The sequence below is a fragment of the Thermobia domestica genome, chromosome 15 (genome assembly GCF_964235325.1).
Source record: "Thermobia domestica chromosome 15, izTheDome1.hap1.1, whole genome shotgun sequence".
Lineage (NCBI taxonomy): Eukaryota > Metazoa > Arthropoda > Insecta > Zygentoma > Lepismatidae > Thermobia > Thermobia domestica.
In genome coordinates this window covers 8,364,208-8,384,338 of record NC_137468.1, presented here as the reverse complement: position 1 = coordinate 8,384,338, position 20,131 = coordinate 8,364,208, and the positions used below count along the sequence as shown (strand labels likewise).

Sequence of the window (20,131 nt, the reverse complement as noted above, 5' to 3'; positions counted from 1 at the left end):
TATCCAATTTTTTCCTTTTGTAAATATTGTATATGCATTTTAATCTGTAACTTTAAGATCTGACGATTGTAATGCTTTAGATGTCCTCTGAAGTTTCTGCAATAAAGACGATATGAATATGAATGAATATGTCTGATCATTGTTCGCCTCAATTGCTGTCTGAAGATCTTCATTTTGTAGACGTGTTGGTCTTCCGACACGTGGTGCGTCTTCGAGTGTTTCTTCACCGTCCTTAAACTTGTTAAACCACCGCTGCACTGTCCGCGTAATCACGATACCCTCACCAAAGGCTTGGCATATCTTCCGTCCCGCTGCAGCAGCGTTTGACCCCAGTTTGAACTCGTACAGCACACACGCCCTTATGACACTCTGTGGAGGCTCCATGTTCACTCTGTTCTTACGCAAGTTCACGGTGTAACTGAACTGCCACAACCAGGTAGTATGTTGGATATGCACACACCAACAACTGATCTTCCCCTTATCTCCATTCGCCATCCTTATTTCCATCTATTTCAATACCGTCCATTAATACGACTAACCGTTTTTATCTTCCTCTTTTTTTACCTTCTACTATTACTTTCAGAATGAGTTTCTGTTTCCATAACTTCTTAACTATTCTCTCTTCCTCTTTTTTTAAACATTCAATATTGTTTTATCAAAACTTTGTAGTTTTTTTTTTTTCTGTCTATCTATCAAATGTTATCGATCCTTCTCCAGACACACATTTCGAAAGCCTGTAATTAGTGAAAGTTTTGCTCCCTTATTGAACGATATGAGTTATTCCAGAAGTGATAATATTTTAATCTTAGTGTAAACTATACATATTGAAAGTTCTGTTTTCATTATGAACAATAGTTTGCTTTAAATTTTCACATAATTGCCGTCCAATATTCTGCAATGACGCTTAACGCCTTTCTCTTGATCTGAAGAATCCATGTTTGCTTAAAATCTGATCTCTATTCTTAAAATAGGGCATTTAAATCTGACTTTAAAGAATTTAAATCTGATCTCTATTCTTAAAATAGGGCATTTAAATCTTACTCCAAAGAATTTAAATCTGATCTCTATTCTTAAAATAGAGCTGATCTCTATTCTTAAAATAGGGCATTTAAATCTGACTCCAAAGAATTTAAATCTGATCTCTATTCTTAAAATAGGGCATTTAAATCTTACTCCAAAGAATTTATATCTGATTTCTATTCTTAAAATAGAGCATTTAAATCTGACTCCAAAGAATTTAAATCTGATCTCTATTCTTAAAATAGGGCATTTAAATCTGACTCTAAAGAATTTAAATCTGATCTCTATTCTTAAAATAGGGCATTTAAATCTGACTCCAAAGAATTAGTGTAGGTCTACGCCTCATATAGCTTCAGTGCTGAAAAAGAACCACTTTATTCCAATAAACAAATAAACACTCAAATGAAACTCTAAAGAGATAAATTGCATGGTGGCAGAATTCTAGAGAACTCAGAGACCAATTGTGGTTACTACGTTTTTTTGGGAACTGTTTCTTTAAAAATTCCTCCTACATTATGCAGTAAAATTTTGACAATGATAACGCAGTTACTTGCCTGTGTAGTGATCCGTGATTATGAACCGCATGAGAAGCTGTTTCTAAACACAAACCGGAAAAACGTGCACATTCAAAAAAATGTCGGTCTGATTGGAACACCCTCTACATTAACGCATTAGCTTAATTGGTTACTGTAATTAATAGTATATGTCAACGCTTTCATTACATCACAAAACACCAAATACGCTTAACATGAACAAATATTGTAATGCCTCAAAGCAAAATCTCATATCTTTCTTGTATCTATTGTAGAACCGGTTTTTACTAAAGGAATATCATGAGTTCTTTTTCTTTTTCTTTTTCTTTTTCTTTTTAATTGCAGACAAGTTCCAAGAATCGCAATGACGTCCTTGATTTAGACTGTGAGCTCTTCTGGTCTTTTCCTTCTCATAAAACACATTACGTGCTGTGAGCGACAGCTGACAAGTTCTTCGTGTTAGAAGACAGAATCTTCCAGAAACGTCGTTGCAGTTCAAGTTTATCGCGTTTTAAATCTTTTTCTTTTCCTGCTGGAACGCTGGAATGCAATGAAAAGATTCGTGATAAAGTAAATGTCCGGCACAAAACCACCAAGGACGTTTGCATTTATTTTTGAAGGTTTGAGGCTTAATTATATAAGTTTTCACCTATATCATGTTTAATAGTCAAAGAAAAATAATAATTAAAAAATGGGGCGTAGTGGTTAGTGGCAGAGCGCTCACTTCCAGCATCAGAAGCTCCTTGGTTTGGTTGATCGCGGTCCACTCAGCGTTTTTTGTAGACAAGACCTCCTCTCTGATCCTCCAGTTCTAGAGTTGAACGACCGCCTCCGGCGCTAAAATAAATTACATTGCGATTATTTGTCACACTTCTGCAGAGCACGTTCTTTAGCAAATAGTGTTCCAGAGAAGCCCCTCACATGTTTATTCCTCCCTCTCCGGACAAAATTTTATAGAAACAACCCTGAATATATGTTATCTTGTGACGCACAATATCTGTCTCTGTTTTCCGTTTCCTCCTCCTGACTTCACCTCTTATAATATATCGATTACCTCTTCAGAGGGTAGAACTTTCTTGATGATCGGATGGTGTGATTTGCGGTGAAGAAGTGATGTAGGAAACCGTCCTGAACGTTAAGCACGATCGAACTACTGTCCTGATCGTTTATGATTTGTCGTAAGAGATCTATTTTCCATCAAAAGTGACAATGAAATGCAGAAAAATTTCATGTTTATTTTTTATATTCAGAGGACAGCACTTTCCAAATGGCGATGATTCTTGTCGGCCCGTTTCAGCTTACGTAGCACTATGAGTCTAATTTGTTTACCTTACTGATTGCATGGAGCCGCCGAAACGCAATTGCAGGTTGAATGCCTAATCCTATGCAATAACACGAGCACTTTTGGGGGGCACAGTGGATCGGTGGTAGAGCGTTCACCTCTAGTATGTGGGGTCCCTGGTTTAATCCTAGCTCGCGCCAAGTGGGTTTTGCGGTAGACAAATACACTATTCGTGGGTTTTCTCGAGATTCCTCCGTTTTCTCCCACTTTCTTTATTCCACTATTTCATTCATTTCACATCATCACCGTCTCCTTTAGCCTAGCCGACATAATCGCAGGACGTAAAACTGAAAGTGTTTTATTTCATTTAACGAGCACTTTCTCTAGGGTCCGGTGATTTGCTGGTATGGTGATCCATGCTGGGAGTGATCCATCATGTTTTTCTCCGTCGAGACGAAACCGTTACTGTGAGTTGCTATAGTGCTAAACTTCATGACATGCACCACAAACTTGTCCGCAGTCATCCAGCGATAATCAATGTATGTTCATGTCCAAAATCATTGTCGCATATCTATAACTGTCTTTTTGTAAGAATATAATTTGATAATGATTTTGCAAGGTACTTTTAATACTGATACTGTGTGGATAATCGGGAAATGTATATTTGTGATAAATTTCATAGGAAAAGAATTATAAATACGAAAATTAGAATGAGTAAAAGAAAATATTGCTAAATGGACAAGAAAGTTTTATTTTTCTTTTATTGTTCTTATTTACTGCTCTTTTGACATGAAATTTGCCACATACATGTCTCTGCCGATTATACACATACTAACATTATAAGAAATACCGGGTGATTTTGTTATCAAATTATATCCTACAATATATTTATAGACATGCGACAATAATTTTGGACATGAGTGTACATGATATCCTCCTGTTGCTTCAAAGCATACATAAAAGCATGGTCAAAAGACTCACCATGTGTTTCAGTATGAAACCCTTCCTCATCTACCATATTCTCCTGACACCTCTCCACTAATTACCATCAAACAAAAAAAAAGTTGATTTTTAAACTAGAAAATTCGGAGAAGAGAAATTTATTAGGATTTTGTATCACATACAAGGTTTTCTGTACCAGGCTACGTACATATCTGTTGCTTGCCAGGACCAATCTGTACAGCCGCAAATAGATGGAAATCATGTGTGTCTTCCGTTGCTTCGTGCAGGATGCAGAAAATCATGATCTACTTTGACTGACATTATGTGGCTGTATACAGACACCACACAGTCCAGAGAATCTGCACTACTACACTTATTTTCTAGGGTTATAGTTCTCGTCCCGCGGGAAGAGCAGCGCCAGGAAGGCCACTTGCAGCCGGAATCTACGGATTTTTTTTCTACATACAGTTGAGTTTTCTCTCTGTGCGGTATCTTTATCAGTTCTTGGCAGGGAAGAACTTCTGTAATGACCGATCGAGATTCCAGACTTCTTTCATTATGGAATAAAATCATTGGTTGAGCAATAAGAAAAAAGTGTGGCTGCAACCGAAGAGTAGTTTGACTAACCAGGTACTGTAGTTTACTTATTTGAAATTAAGTCGCCAGTAGGATATATCAATCGCTGCAACCCAATATTTCAATAAATAAATAAACTAATTATGAGCATAGTTGCTGTGGATAGAGTGCAACTGAAAATTAATCCAAGTAACAAGCAAGGTTTTCCAAGTGTCACACTCCGATTTTCTTGAAATCCCTACAGTGAATAAAGGACTCAAAAAGTAGAACATACGTGGTTTTATATCGGTTAACGCTGGGGATGAACTTGGTAAACAACCCCTAAAGTGCGAACATGGCCAATATGACAGCTTTTAGCAAGGCCATAACTAGCAACGCACAATGCGGATTTGGTTGAAACTTCTGGAGTAAATAAAGGAATCAAAAGTAGGACATAGGTGTTTTTTACATTGGCCAACGTGCGGGACGAAGGTGGTAAACATCACCTTAAAGTGCGAATATAGGGCAATTTAACACCTTTTAGCAAGGCCATAACTAGTAATGCACAATACGGATTTGCTTAAAACTCGTGCAGTGAATAAAGGACTCAAAAAGTTGGACATATGTTTTTTTTTTTTTTTTTATCTCGGCTAACGTGGGGGATGAAAGAGGTAAACAACTCCGTAACTGCGAACATAGGGCAATACGACACCTTTTAGCAATGCCAGAGCTACGCCGATCAAATATACAAGCTTGATTTCTGATGTATTCGTGAACTGCTGTCTTCTGAATTGACCACTCACCCCAATACATTCCAAGACTAGACCAGATTCTTGAAAGAGGGTTCTTCACGCACTATCACATGTTTGTGTTTCTTACTTAATTCATGTCAGTTAAATCCTCTGTAGTCCAGAGAACAAAGTATATACATTTGCCTCATATATCTTCGTGGTAATCGTTAGCGGACTTCAATTATTAGTGTGTTTACAAAAACGGAATAGGATATCACCTAGTTCGAAATGTCGATGTTGTTTCCCAACATTAGCCAATGTGTATCTATAAAGGCGTAACTAGTTATGGTCTTGCTAAAAAGGTGTCGTATTGCCCTATCTTCGCGGTTTAGGGAGGTGTTTACCCCCTTCATCCCCGACGTAAGCCGATATATTTATAAAAATAACACGTATGTCGTACTTTTGAGTTCTTTATTCGCTGCAGAAGTTTCAAAGATGTCGTATTGCCCTATGTTCGTAGTTTAGGAGGGTGTTTAGCTCCTTCATTCCCAAGTTAGCCGATAAAAAAAAAAAAAAAACACGCATGTCCTACTTTTGAATCCTTTACTTACTGCAGGGGTTTGAAGGAAATCGGAGTGTGACACTTGGAAAACCTTGCTTGTAAGTGTAGCGCCTAATGTCACATCAAAACGAAGTGAAATAAAATATAAACTTAACAGTGGCGTACCGTGATTATATGATAGAAAAGATTGATGATAAACACAGGTATATGATTACAAAAGAACAACACAGGTTAGCATGGCTTGGGATGGAACCAGAGAACTGCAGGTCCAGAGATGAACACTCTACCGTGAACTACCAGGTCCATCATGTCGAAGGATATGATCTTATTAGCAATCATTAGGATACCAAGATGATCATATTGATTAATCGAAGATAAGGTCCAATAACAAGTTTTTATGTGGTGATGGATTTCCAACTTTTTATTACAGCTCCTCGTGTATAGTGAATTAGATCTAAGCGTAACTCGATCCTTTGACAGTGCGTTCAAGATCGGTTGTTATGTTGGTCATTCCGTCTGCTGAACAAAACCTTTCCCCTTCCAAGAGGACAACAAATACTACAAGTGAAATCAGTTTCTTGTGAGAAGAAAGACCATGATGCTGTCAATACATGCTATGTCCAGAATCTTAAACCAATGATCCTGATACTTTTACTCGCGCAGTTGAAACAAACTCGTACGGGTTTATGGATCACCACTTCAAGTTGATGGCTTGAGTAACTTTTACGTAATACAAGTCCTCGTGAGAAGAGAAGGGGAGGTTCTCTTGTTGTCATGGTCTACTGCTTAATTTCATTCGATAAGGCCATTGACTGAGCAGTAATGTTAGTCAGTGGAGGAATACAACAAGTTTGTTAATTCAGAGTTTACGTTCAACCATTTTCCAAGTTCATTGCAGTCATCGGCTGCAAAGTAGACTAACTGATAAATCAATTAAGTTTTAATGAGACCATGATGGTATATTTATGATGAATTTTGTGACATTTTACCGAGATAGGCCGTGAAGACATCAGACCGGAAAACCAATTAAATTATATACCGGTAGCTCGAGCAGACCAATGAGCAATGCATGGGTCAAACATAATGTACTTCCGCCAGTATATCCACTATCATTCGTTTCCGGTGATTTCCAAAGGAATATGCTACCTATGACAGGGTTCATATTAGGGATGGCCACATTTTCCGGAAAAACGGTAAACGGAAAATTGAAAACGGAAGACGGAAAATTTTTCAGAAAAACGGAAGACGGAAAATGTGATTTCCGGAAACCGGAAAACTCTTTTTCCGGAAATGGCCATCCCTAGTTCATATATTTTTTAAAAAAAAAATATGGAACACTTTCGGATTGAATAAATCAACGAAATTTCTTACTTTTCTTAGGCCCGTTCACATATTAGGTAACGTTATTTTTGACCAATTTTACCCTCTTTCCCTTGTCATACTTCGTAACGCAGGGACGAACTCTTTGTCACGTAAAGCTTTCTGATTTTTGTTTCTCACCAATTTTGCTAATTCTGGGGGTTATTACCATAAAAAAACTAATTTTAATGGCTGAACTTTTTATTACAAAATGCTTGGATTCTGAACAAATTCGTGGTGTTTTTTTTTTTTTCGGCAACAAATCAAAGTTTAAAACAGTGTAGTAGGGTAATAATATTTTAACTCCATAAGTTTGTTTAATTAACCAGTCTTAATTCTTCGATATTACATGTTGTCGTTTTCCCAAGGAGATCGTACCCATTCTTTACGTGAACGATGATTGGCAAGAAGGAAGTACTCCCGTAAGATGCAGGTGGAACAGGATCTAAAGAAATGACACGACCTCTTCTTCCGGATCCAAGATGTTTCCTGTATTTGAAGTTTGCTAGTGTCTAGGATGCAAAAGAGTTCTCTTCCTCGTCGACCACACATTCGATATGGTTGCACACGTCGAGAAGCAGGAGCATATCATTTGTGAACAAGCTTTCGAGCATCTTCTTTGGACTTTGAACTTCAATTCACCCTTTTCAAATTCTTCTTGTATTAAATCAGTGTCAGAAAGTGATGTCCATATCCAAAAAGCAAAACACTCACTAGGGATGATTCCATACCGGGACCAAGTACCAGGGGAAATCCTATATATCGTCTGAAAGCTTTTGCCATGAGAAGTACGAAACCGTTTTCAAATCACGGCCAAACCCGTAATATGACCCTATATGGGGTCAGTTGCTTGACGTTTGTGACCCTATGTATGGCATATTCGACAGGAAGTAGAAATGAATGTTTCGATGCATCACACGTAAGCCCCTGAGCCCATCATGTTCCTGTTGGTATACTGCTAGAACGTGACTCGGGCAAAGGTTTGATAATATCACTTTGCACCCGAACGTACCCATTTCGTCAGTGTTGCCAACGAATTGTAAATACAACGTGGCAGATGGTTTCTGTAACACTGGATGTATATCCATGAAACGTAGTATAAACATTATTCGTCAGTAGAGAAAATATACTTCAGACATATTTCCCTTCTAAGGACCCAGTTTGTCAGTGTTGCCAATGAAGTATAAAAATAAGAAAAATAACACTGGTAACACTGGCGAAATGAGTAGTTTTTGTGCAAAATGATATTATCAAACCCTTGCCCGAGTCACGTTCTAGCAGTGAACCAAACAGGAACATGATGTGCTCAGGGGCTTACGTGCGACGCATCCAAACATTCGTTTTTATTTCTGTCGAATATACAATACATAGGGTCACAAACAGCAACAAACTGGCCCCATATAGAGTCAGGTTGCGGGTTTACCCGTGATTTGAAAACGGTTTCGTACCTCTCATGGCAAGAGCTTTCAGACGATATATAGGTTTTCTCCAGGTACATGGTCTTGATATGGAATCATCCCTAGTCAGTACAAGATGAATAGCCGACGAATTCAGTTTCTAACGTTATTTTGTTCTGCAAATCGTGGGTCGTTCCGTCGCGAAAAATATTATTTAACAAAAATAGTTTCTTCTATTTCACATGCGAAACTCCTTAAAAGAATAGAGTGGGTAATGATTGAAATCTAAACTTTTGAATAATATTCTCAGAAATCAGAATACGAGTGCGCGTGGGTATTTTCAAGCGGTAGTTACGATCGCTAACAACTAACTCCAGAAAAGCGTGTACCGTAAATGCATTGCGGCAATAACCACAAAACAGAGCTTTATTGTATTGTAATACACGCAGGATTCGTCACCAGTCATGCTGGTGTCTAGTAGCGTCTTCAAATTCCTTCTGTATGAATCATTTTATATAGGTTTTATGTTTTCAATTTCCCAAAACAATACAAATATTTATTTATTTGTTCATACAAAAGAAAAGAACTGAATAAAATTATTTGTTTAAAAAATTGCATATAAACTTCACAGTAAAAATTAAAAAACTACAACAAAAAATGTCTTACGTAACAAAGGTGTCCTGGCCGGTAGCCAGCCCAAAAATGTAGAGGGGACCGACCGGCTGAAGTTAGGGAGGCCCGATTGAACCATATTATAGTTTATGACCCTGTTATACTTCATTTGCAAGCCTACCGTGAAAATTTTAGGGGGGCCAGCAAAAATTTAGGGGGGCCCGGTCCCCCTAGATCCCCTTGATACGGGCCTGCGTAAACCTCCTCCTTCCCCTGTCACACTTCGTAACGCAATGCCGACACACCCTTGCTGCGTTACGAAATATGTGATAACCTCTTACTTTCGAACATCAGTGTATCAAGTCCTTACTTTTCTACAAAAACATATTTTTTCTTCGGAATTTTGAAGGGGCATGAAATAATAAAACTAATTTGATGTCATACTCAAATACTCAAAAACAAAAGCATTGGCAAGCAAACCAAGATGAAGATTTACAAAACGACAATTAGACCGATAGTCACTTACAGCGAAGAAGTATGGACGTTATCTAAAGAAAACGAAGAAAAACTACGAATATTGGAAAGGAAAATAATTAGAAAGATTTTCGGTCCAATCAGAGAAAAATAACGAATAGAGAAGCAGAACCAACAAAAAAAAATAGAAAATATCTTAAGAGGAGAAGATATTGTACGGTTTATAAAAGAGCAACGGCTGCGCTGGACGGGACACGTAGAAAGAATGGAAGAAGGACAACTAGCAAAGAAGATATTACATGAAAAGATATTTTCCACGAGAAGAAGAGGTAGACCAAAGCAAAGATGGTACGAGGATGTAAACAAGGATCTGAGAATACTGAAAGTTAAGAACTAGAAAGGAGAAGCAAAGAACAGAGAAGAATGGAGGCGCCTGGTGAATGAAGCCAAAGCCCACCCAGGGCTGTAGAACTGTAAGGTAAGGTAAGGTAATTTGATGTCATAGCAGATCAGTGTCGTATTAGGTAAGCCATGCATTCATTAGTGACTCTTCTCGCGACACCTGTAACAGTATTGCCAATTGGTATGACATTGTTATGACGTGATCTATCGATCTCTAGGCAATTAAATGTTTTAAATTTAAGAATAACAAACAATGTGAACTAAAAGTCCTCAAATTACAGGACAAGTCTGCGTTCCGAAGATTTTATCAGAGCGTTCAGTAGAGTATGCAAGGGTGAATTCGGGAGTCAATCAAAACTCGGAATACGTGCATCGGTCCATAACAAATTTTAAAATAATTATAGCCTGGTAAATATATTGACCTTTTAATTTTTGGGAATAGTTCATAATAGTAGCCTGTCGTGTCCAAAATAGCTCATGATACGAAAATTACGTGTAGGATGTTTTTCTTCTGGTGCCGCTTTGATTTTTTTTAAAAGCCTGCTGACTGCTCGTTTTAATTCTTCTCTCTTTTTTCTTTCTTCTCTTTCCTTTTACGTTAACCATTTCACAAGTTTTATGTTTTATGTGTCTTTCGTCAGAACTAAAAACAAAAGGAAAATTAAAATACAATAAACTCGTTCTTCAACTGACTACTGATAAAACATGAGAGGATTCGTTTCATCAAGAAAAAAAATGGTGTTATGTCATGTAGGTCTTCAAACGCTGTCAAAAACTCTTGTGGCTCCCTCTGGGAACCGGTTTGAATTTCCACCTCAATTGTTCTTCCGCTTCTGAGAAAGAATTTAGAGTATAAAATGATATGGAGTTATGTTATTCAGTTTGATAGGACAAGTTTCCTTTATTTAAAAAATAAATTATTTATCTGTAAATGATTTTTTAATGGAAATCATTCATTTTTAAAAAAGGACCAGAATTCTAATTGATTAAACAAAAGACATTCTAGAACAAGCACGGAAAATTTTGCCGCTTTCAATATTTAAAAAATGTCAGGCATTTCTCTGACGAAATAGGCAAGTTACGGTAGAAGTTTCTATGCTACGTATGTATTATACGACTCTATAACTAGGCATTAAGCCTGTTGTGTTGTTTTTCTAAATAAATAAAAAGTATATTGATGGCCTTGAGGTCTTTCAGAGGACAAAAGTTTTGCGTTCTGATGACTACGTAAGTGATTGGTTATTTGGCAATTAATATTTTTTCCTAGTACCTTCACGATGCAACAATGAGTTTCATACGAGGATATTCTTGCATACACGTGTAGTGTCCACAAGGTTAATCTACATAAAAGCTTTACCCCACTTCTTCGATGCATTTTGTCTTTTGCTAAACAGGCCTAGAGGCGATCGTGGCTAGAAGACCAAGATGGGACACCTTAGCACCATCTCTCTCATTCCTTGAATAATATAGAGTCAAACATTTTTTGTGGGTGATTCTGGGTTCGCATGCCGGTAGAAGCAAATGTAGTTCAGATCCCTCAGTCCTAATTAAGGTTGCTAGATCTTACGTTTTACTAACACGTTTTACATTCTTGTAAAAGGATTTATTCTGCTTTTATAATAATGTGTGTATCTTTCTGTCTATCATAACAGATTTGATCGCCTATGAAAATCTTTTCTTAAATTTCGGCACGGTGGGAGGAAATTACAGATAGTCGAAATGTATGCATAAAAGAAGATTACAAATATCTGAGACGACCGGTATTAATGTTAAATTTATAGTCTTCGGGGTCGCTGAGATGAATAGTAAAATTCTCGATGCCGTTCAAGTGAAACTTTTGCCCCCTTGTCATGGGAAGGATTGGGAAAGATTGAAAAGTAAGATGTCCAAAATGATCGATATTAGTGTCAGATTCATAGTTTCGGAGTTGCTAAGATGAATAGTAACACTCCCGCCACCGTTCGAGTCCAACTTTAGGTCCCATGTTCATGGGGGTCGGGAGACGTTAAAAATAACATGTCCAGAATCACCACATTAATATCAAATTCAGAGCTTTCGGGTCACCGAGATGAAATGAAGGCTTTAAATTTTACGTCCCACGATTATGCCGGTTAGGCTAAAGGAGACGGTGATAATGAGAAATGAATGAAATGAAGAAAGTGGGAGAATCCCGAGAAAACCCACGAGCACGTTGTTTGTCCATCACAAAGTTTACACGGCGCGAGCTGGGATCGAACCAGGGACCCTAAGCAGCGGAGGTGAACGCTCTACCACTGTGCCACCGCGGATCCACTCGCTGAGATGAATAATAACATACCCATTGTTGGGAGATTGGAAAGACGTGTTAATTGAAATAATACTTATCAGATCATTGCAATGTAAAATTGTTATTAAAAGAAGAAAAAGAAGGGTACGTATTGTGCTTGTTTATATTGTAGTTTTTGAAGCTTTTACAGTTATAAAATGTATTGCCTCTTATATCTAAATTTTATACATATGTTGTGGGAATACAAAATGATATTAAAGTGCACGTCTGGTGTTAGCTAATTGGTATTGATTTGTTTAGTATAAATTGTTTACATATGATAAAGTTTAGATGTCGTTAGGCTTATAAAATAAGCTACTGATATAAGTAGATGAAACTGCATAGGGTCTAAGTAATATTTAGAAGGAACAGTTACCCATGAAATTTTCAACATGTTAACACCCATCACTATCTAAGTCCAACTTTAGCTCCATCGTCATGGTAAGTTGGGGATGGCTTGAAAAATAATGTCGAAAATGACAGATATTACAAGTCGAATCTATAGTTTTTTGGGATCGCTACGCTGGTTGGTAACAGTCCCATTAACATTTGAGCCCAAATTTAGGCAAGAAATGACATGGCAGCCTGTCCTTGAACTGACGGATGCAACACCGAAGACGCCAGTGGTTGCCGATCTAAATCCTATCACAACCACCATTTTCACATCCTCTTGCCAGCGACCCTCTTATAATTTCTAGTTTGTAATAAAATTATGTGGGGTTTTCAATATAACCGGACATTGACGCGCTAGTGAAATCACACCATGCTCAGGTATCTCATTAGCTTTCAATTTTAATTGTATTTCAATATGCAGATTTTGTTGCATTTGTATTTTTCTGGTATTTCAATATGCAGTTCTCATTAGTTTCATATCATACCTCTTTCATTTAAATTGATTTTTAAACAAGTCTTCACCTGTTGAAAATGTTTAAGTAGACACATTTTGTTGTTGTTCTTAACGGTATCTATAAAAATAAAAATATGCTTATCAGAACAAAATTTAAAATAATATTTAAAAATATTTTCCGATATTAGATTATAACTATATTTATCTCTTCCGCTTATCTTCGCGACCCGCACGAAACCCTCTCGCGATTTCCGTAAGGGGTCGCGATCTCCAAGTTGAGAAACCCTGCAATACGCTATTTATTGATTTATTACGCTCATATTGGCATGGGCAACGTGTCCGCTGTTTATATATTAAATTTACACTGAAGGAGTTGGTCTTCCTTCTTTAACTTAATCATTTCTTTACCTACAAATATTCGAAAAACAGGTACTTTAGCTAGTTTTAAATAAATCGAAGAAATTATAATCCTCGACACTTTTGAAATGTTTATAATAAGTTAATGCGAATTATTTGATACAACTCGTCCTTTCTGACAGTTGCTTTCCTGTTTTTTTTTTTTGTTTGTTTTTTTTTTGTTTGTTTTTTTTCCTTCCTGCACGTTCTCATAACAATGAGGCAAGAAGAACTGTTTCTATGGCAACTTCACGTTCAGCCAATTATAGTGGCGCATTTCTCTCGCTCTGCAATACTAAACATTCCATCCTTTCCACACGTTGCCAATTTGAACATAGGCAAGTGCACATTGTTTTAGCCAAATGTCAACTATGGTTGCCAGCTGACTGGTTTTTCACCAGCCTGGCCGGAAAACTGATATTTTGATTAAAGCCGGTAACCGGTTCAAACTTCTTACCAGCCCCTGTATGACCTTTTTCTTCTTTCAAATTTGTATCAAGTTCCAAGCAATTTCATCTAGTTCGAATTATAGATTTCAAAAGTAACTTTCATTGTGAAAATCCAAAACTCTCACCTTTCACCATCTATCAACGATTAATATATTTTGCCCATCTCTTTAAATAATTTTAGAGATGATAGGGACTGTATCATGGAAAATTTGAAATTTACTTCCAAGGAATTTTATTGAGAGTGAAAAATGACTTCCAAAAGCAATTTCCTGTAGTTGAAGTATATGTTTAAAGAATAAATTTCATTTTCCAAATTCAAAATAATTGTCACGTAAAGATTAGTATACTTTTGTTCATCTGTTTCGAAAATTTTAAAGAAGTGGCAGTTACTGGTAAATGCAATAAAATGATCAACGCCGATTTCAGTTTCTCATTTATCGCACAATATATCTATTAAGCTTATTAGTGAATGTACTTAGGATATGCAGAATACAGGTGAATGCAATTTTGTTCACGATAGTACATTTCTTTCCCATGGATGGATCCGAACAGAGATACTTCACACTTAGACCTATATCATACGGAATTTTGAGGGGGTGCTGTCTTTTTTTTTTCAGAGTTGGCAACCCTAATGTCAACTTGAGTAGTGGACCTGCTGGTTATTGAGAGCATGCTTTTTAGTTCTCTTTTGTGTCATTTAATTTTATAAATTGCAGAGTAATATCAGTTACGCTTACGTTTTTGATGTTGAAAAATCAAATCAATTTACTCAAAAATCAAAAATCAAAAACAAACACTTTACAATATTGGTGTCATAATATTATTACATTTCTGTGAGTGATTGTTGTTACTTCCATGTTATGAAGACGTATCATTTTCGTATTGATGTCTGTGTGTCTGTATGTATGTAAGTCCAGAGAATATTTTGTCAGCGAAAAATTACGTAAAAGATTACATATACACACGGGGCCCTGCACAACTTTCTATTCGCTTCAATATTGGTGAAGTGCCTGACATTTAATACGCAATACACGGTACAAGCAGTGACATATTTACGATTTGGTTTCGGGGGATTTGCTAAGTTTGTTCCTGGAAATGTGAAAATTCTGCAAGATATTTCATTTACTTTAAAATAGTAAATAAAATTTCGGGGGGAGCTTAAGCAAGGAAACCCCCCTTAAATACACCACTGAGTACAATCTACGGTAAAACTCTCTACACCAGTGAATTTCCGAGGAAATTGTACATGAATTTGATGTATCACTTACACCCACTCCCATTTGAAAAAACGAAAGTTGAATCTAATATGGCGGATCCAAGATGGCGGCCGGGATGGATAACGTGTCAGAGAAGCAGTACTTGATCAAATTTGTTTTGCATGTGCCTACGTTCATGTTCAGTTACATCTAGAGAAACTAAAAGCAATTTTGTGTCCGATCGTTACAGTAGTGTATGGAATTCCGGATATATGAAGGCCCATAAATATGCAAATTACGCGTATGGGCCGCTATAATTAGTGCAATACACATTGGGGTACGGAAATCTTCGCATTTGAAAAATTTTTTACATGAATCCCGAGGGGTCACTTTGCGAATGTATCATACCATGGTGGAAAGACTACAAGGTGGATGCAATGCAGTGCTACTACTTCTTGTCGCTCTGGCGCATGACGTCATCTTGATCGCAGACGTGGCCAACGAGAGGCAGCTGAACTTTTAACAAGCGCTTGCTCGCTGGTATCTCACAAGCAAACTTTTCTTCTATTTGTAGTGATCTTCAACGAAGTGCGAATTTTAGTATGAACAGTAATTATATAAACGTAATGTAATCAATGCTTAAGCTAAGTGAATTCAAAGGAAGATATTTACAATAGCAAAAGGAACAGCAATATCAGTTCATATTAAACAACTTTGAAGCTTGAACAAGCCAATATTGCTTACTACATTTGCTGCTTCTTTCTTTCTTTCTTTTTAACATATGAAGTAATACACTCGAGTATGTATAGGCCTGAATAGTCTATAACACAGTGTGTCGTTAATGCATTTCATTATTATATATTTATGTATGCTTAAGTATATTTTCGTAACACATTGATCGGTTTCGATTTACTATTATTATTATTTTGCTTGAAAGAGAATTCTTTACTGATGACCCCATATAAATTTTGAGAATATCTCAGGGGCGAATTCATGGTTTTTATAAACAGAGATGCACGTACGTATATTTTCGTAATGCTTGGACAGCTTTTTTTTTTTTTTTTTTTTTTTTTAAAGAGGTTGCTCCACGTAAGTTTCATCAGAATCTTAAACTTTATTGAGCAGGGACGCACGTATTTAATATTTTAAACATTTTTATTTTTGATTTATAAAAAAATCATTTTAATTGAAATCGCTGATCGTTTATTTATAGAATTTGTATTTGAACAAAAGGTTGGGTGAAATTGACAGTTCTCTGAATATTAGTGTCAACATTTACACCATAACAAACGGTATTATTAAACGTTTGTACGAAATAGAATGTTACATATACTATCGTGTTCTAAAAATATATAGAAATAAATATGTATATACAAAGCACCTCAAACAAACAAATTGCAACAACATGGCTATTTCAAGCAAGAAACAAAGTACTAGGCGTAGGTGAAGACGATGTAGGGGTGCTACAGTTAGACTAGAAAACACATAAACCATAAAAATATATAATTTTTTTTTAATTTTCTTGATAAGTTTTCTCTTTTCTGTATGTGGACTAAAGGAGACAAAAGATAAATGCAAATGAATGATTATGTGGAAGTTGGTGGAATGAGAATGCGGGAGTGCCCCGAGAAGCGATGACATGATGTTGTCCACCACAAACTCATTTGACCGAGAAGCGAACCATACCCCTTGCACCAGTGGTGAGCGTTCTGCCACTGAGCCACAGGGCTTCCTTGATTGTTCGAGAATCTACCATATTTTAAAATTTACTGCAGTCATTCTAAATTTTGTAATTCTGGAGGGGCCCCCTGAATATGTATATATTTAGTATAATTATCCAAAGTTATGATTAAAATGAACAAAAATTTCAAAATCTGAGTGTAAAAATGTCCCGACAATGTCACCCTGACATGGTATAGGTGGATCTAATACATTGTTATATATCTCTGTAACCGTTAATCGTTATTACGAACTTTCAATTCGTTAGTTAATTTGAAGTGCAACGTCCCGTTTCAGCACCGAGGCTACAGGGAATGCAGACCTGCAGAATGATATGGGATCTGAACTACTTTAACGTGTTCAATGCTCTCCATATGCGTAACTCGAGAGAGGTAAGCCTCCTAGATCATCGTGCCTCCCTTCTCGAGTTACATGCCTGCCTCTGTGGGGAAAATTTTGTCTCAATATTTTATGTAGAAGGAAACGATTATAGAAATGATCACCTCTGTCGCTCCCCCTCCCTCGTGATTTCGAATCCGAGTCTTGCCTCAAAGTTCGTCTTTTAAAATCGTACTATTGGATTTTTGTATGCAGAATCAACACAAGCTACTGTAGCCCTATATACTATTATTACATACTATTAATACTAAAAAGGAACTACATAATGGAATCGTGTTTATAGAATTTCATTTAATATTGCATTTATTTATTATTTTTATGTAAATCTTAACCATATTTTAGGTTTATTTTGTCTTGTCGCCTGCAAGCTAAAATCCATTTCTGGAGACATTCCCCCTCTTTTTGAGGAAATCTAAAGTATTTTATATTAGTTCCCTTAGTTTTTCTGTAATAATTACTACAGCCGTACACTGCACAGTTAGGCATTCTTGATATCATTTAACAGAACAAAGTAACAAAGAATTTCCACTTGTCACTGAAAGCCGCGCCTTTTCCCGGTGTCCCTTGCAAACCAGATGACGTCACAGCCACGACAGCGCTCCAGGCAACATGCGCATGCAACCACCTTGTAATCTTTCCACCATGTATCATACCTTGTTAGTATTCAGAAAGAAAATGCTACAGCTTGCGTTCTTATCTTCTATCTAACAGGCGTCTTCACCTTACGTATAAGAATATTTTTTAAAAAAAAAAAAAACAATTTAGCCCCCTTCTTTCAACGCCGTCTCATTCATCATACCATAAATTCAATCGATTGTAATATATTGACGTCAAGAACAGAATTCCAAGTTGTGTATTGTGTACTAATAAAAGTACAACTCCAAGTAATAATATAAATATAACAGTAATAGTAATAATATAAACCACATGTTATCAGTATAAGAGTTTAACCTCGATGGTTCACAAATTTTTAAAATTTAAGCTCCGCCAAAATTGAATTTCCAGCTACATCACTGCCCTAGGTCCACAAAAATTACTTTGAGCTTACCAGCATTCACATTTCAATTTCTACTGTGGAAAGCAGTGTGTAGAAAAAAAAAAAAACATAACAAGTAATCTAATCTTCACAAATACGAAACCACAAACTTGACATAGCAAACTTTTCCTTTTCACCTGATCACTTTTGACGTATTGGTCACATATTAAGAAACATAATACCATGTATTTCAAAAAAATAGAAGAAGAAGAAAACTTACCACAAGATGTCGCCACGTTGGCCACCAGTGTGACAATACCAAGAGCTGTGAGAAACCTGACAGCTTGTGGGTTCAGTCCAATCATGTAATAGCAGACAGAACAGAAAAGGATTGGTACCACGATGAAAATAGGGATTTCGGCTATTGTCTTACACAGGAAGTACACATCAGTACGGTACATTCCGTTGAAATGTTCCCTCAGAAACACAGGAAGCTCCGAACAAAATACCTGCAAAACGAAAATTAAGCGTGTTACACTATGTAGAAATAATATAGGGATTGATGTTGCCGGAAAAGTAGCTAACTATGCCTTATCTCCCACTCAACCATGCTCTAGAGAAATTTTACAAATACTAGCATGTATAAAGATAATAATTGTGAAACAACACACAACAAGACCTATAGCTGCACAAACAAAATTAGATATATTCAAATACCCAAAGAATAATTGTAATTAATGTGAGTTGAGTTGAGTTGATTTTGAGTTTAACGTCCCGTTCAGCAGCGAGGCTATATCAGACGTGGACCTACTGATTAACGTAGAATCCGAACCACATGAGCTCCCGCCGGAAATCGAACACGGAGTCATGGACACCCTTCCTGGCTTACGAAAACAACTTGAACTTCAGTTTCTATCCTCAAACTGAATCCTTGAAGAACCTGGTTTGAATAAAATTAACGTAATGACATTCTGAATTAAAAACTTCAGATTGTCCGTGATGTACGATTGTCCATAATGAGGAACGGAGTCCATAGAAGTAGAGTTAATGGACATCAAAGTACCGACATGTTTTTCGAGAAGCAAAAGATTTGAAAATAATAATAATAATAATAATAATAATAATAATAATAATAATAATAATAATAATAATAATAATAATAATAATTGTAGGAATGAACAAAATGTGATGTTAAATCCAATATTATTGAGATTATAATTCTATTTTCAGCATGATTGTAAGTTGTAAGATTATCATAGAATCTGAAGAATTAGTAATTATCATAGATATTGTGCCATTATTGGCAGGTCACTTGCTACAACTTAGAAGTCTATGCTCCACGGTCTTCAGCTGATCTCTTTGTCTTCACGTACGATCTTTCTGGTTTGATATCGTCCATTAATTGTAGTCTCCTTCGCCTTCTTTCTCTCTTTCCTGCCACTATACTCTCTAACACTTCCCTCATGATACAGTTCCTTCTTAGCCAATGTCCGAATCAGTTTCTCTTCCTCTTCTTAATAATATCTAAAATTGTTATTTTTTCTCTTCACCGTTTCTAACACCCTCTCATTCTTTTTCCGTTGGACTCAATTAATTCTCTCCGTTTTTCTCCACACCCACATTTCGAAAGCTTCCAGTCGTTTCTTGTCATTTTTGCGTAATGTCCATGTTTCTGACTCATGCAGTACACTACTCCACACGAAGCATTTTATGAGTCTTTTTTTCAACTCTTTATTCAAGGTCCCACAAAATAGTCTTTTCTTCCTCCTAAAGGCTTCTTTCGCCATTCCTATCCTTGCTTATTCACGTTCACACTTTATACAGTGCGTCCCAGTAGCTTTCGAACCCGAAAAAAACGTTATAATTTCCGAACAAATGTACATAAGAAAATGAAATTCACAATACACGTACCTTGTTTCATGCTAAACACGAGAAAGGGTTGAACAGAAGCGCACACGTCAAAACAAAGACGATA

General features: G+C 36.6%; 1 protein-coding gene across 1 annotated transcript in view; it reads right to left on the bottom strand.

The window, feature by feature from the left end:
• w (eye pigment precursor family transporter white) overlaps positions 1-20,131 on the bottom strand; it is a 214,673-nt gene that overhangs the window by 36,087 nt on the left and 158,455 nt on the right. Inside the window, exon 9 of the mRNA XM_081741292.1 lies at positions 18,437-18,665. Coding sequence (XP_081597418.1) covers positions 18,437-18,665 — 229 coding nt within the window. The remainder of the gene's footprint in view (positions 1-18,436; positions 18,666-20,131) is intronic.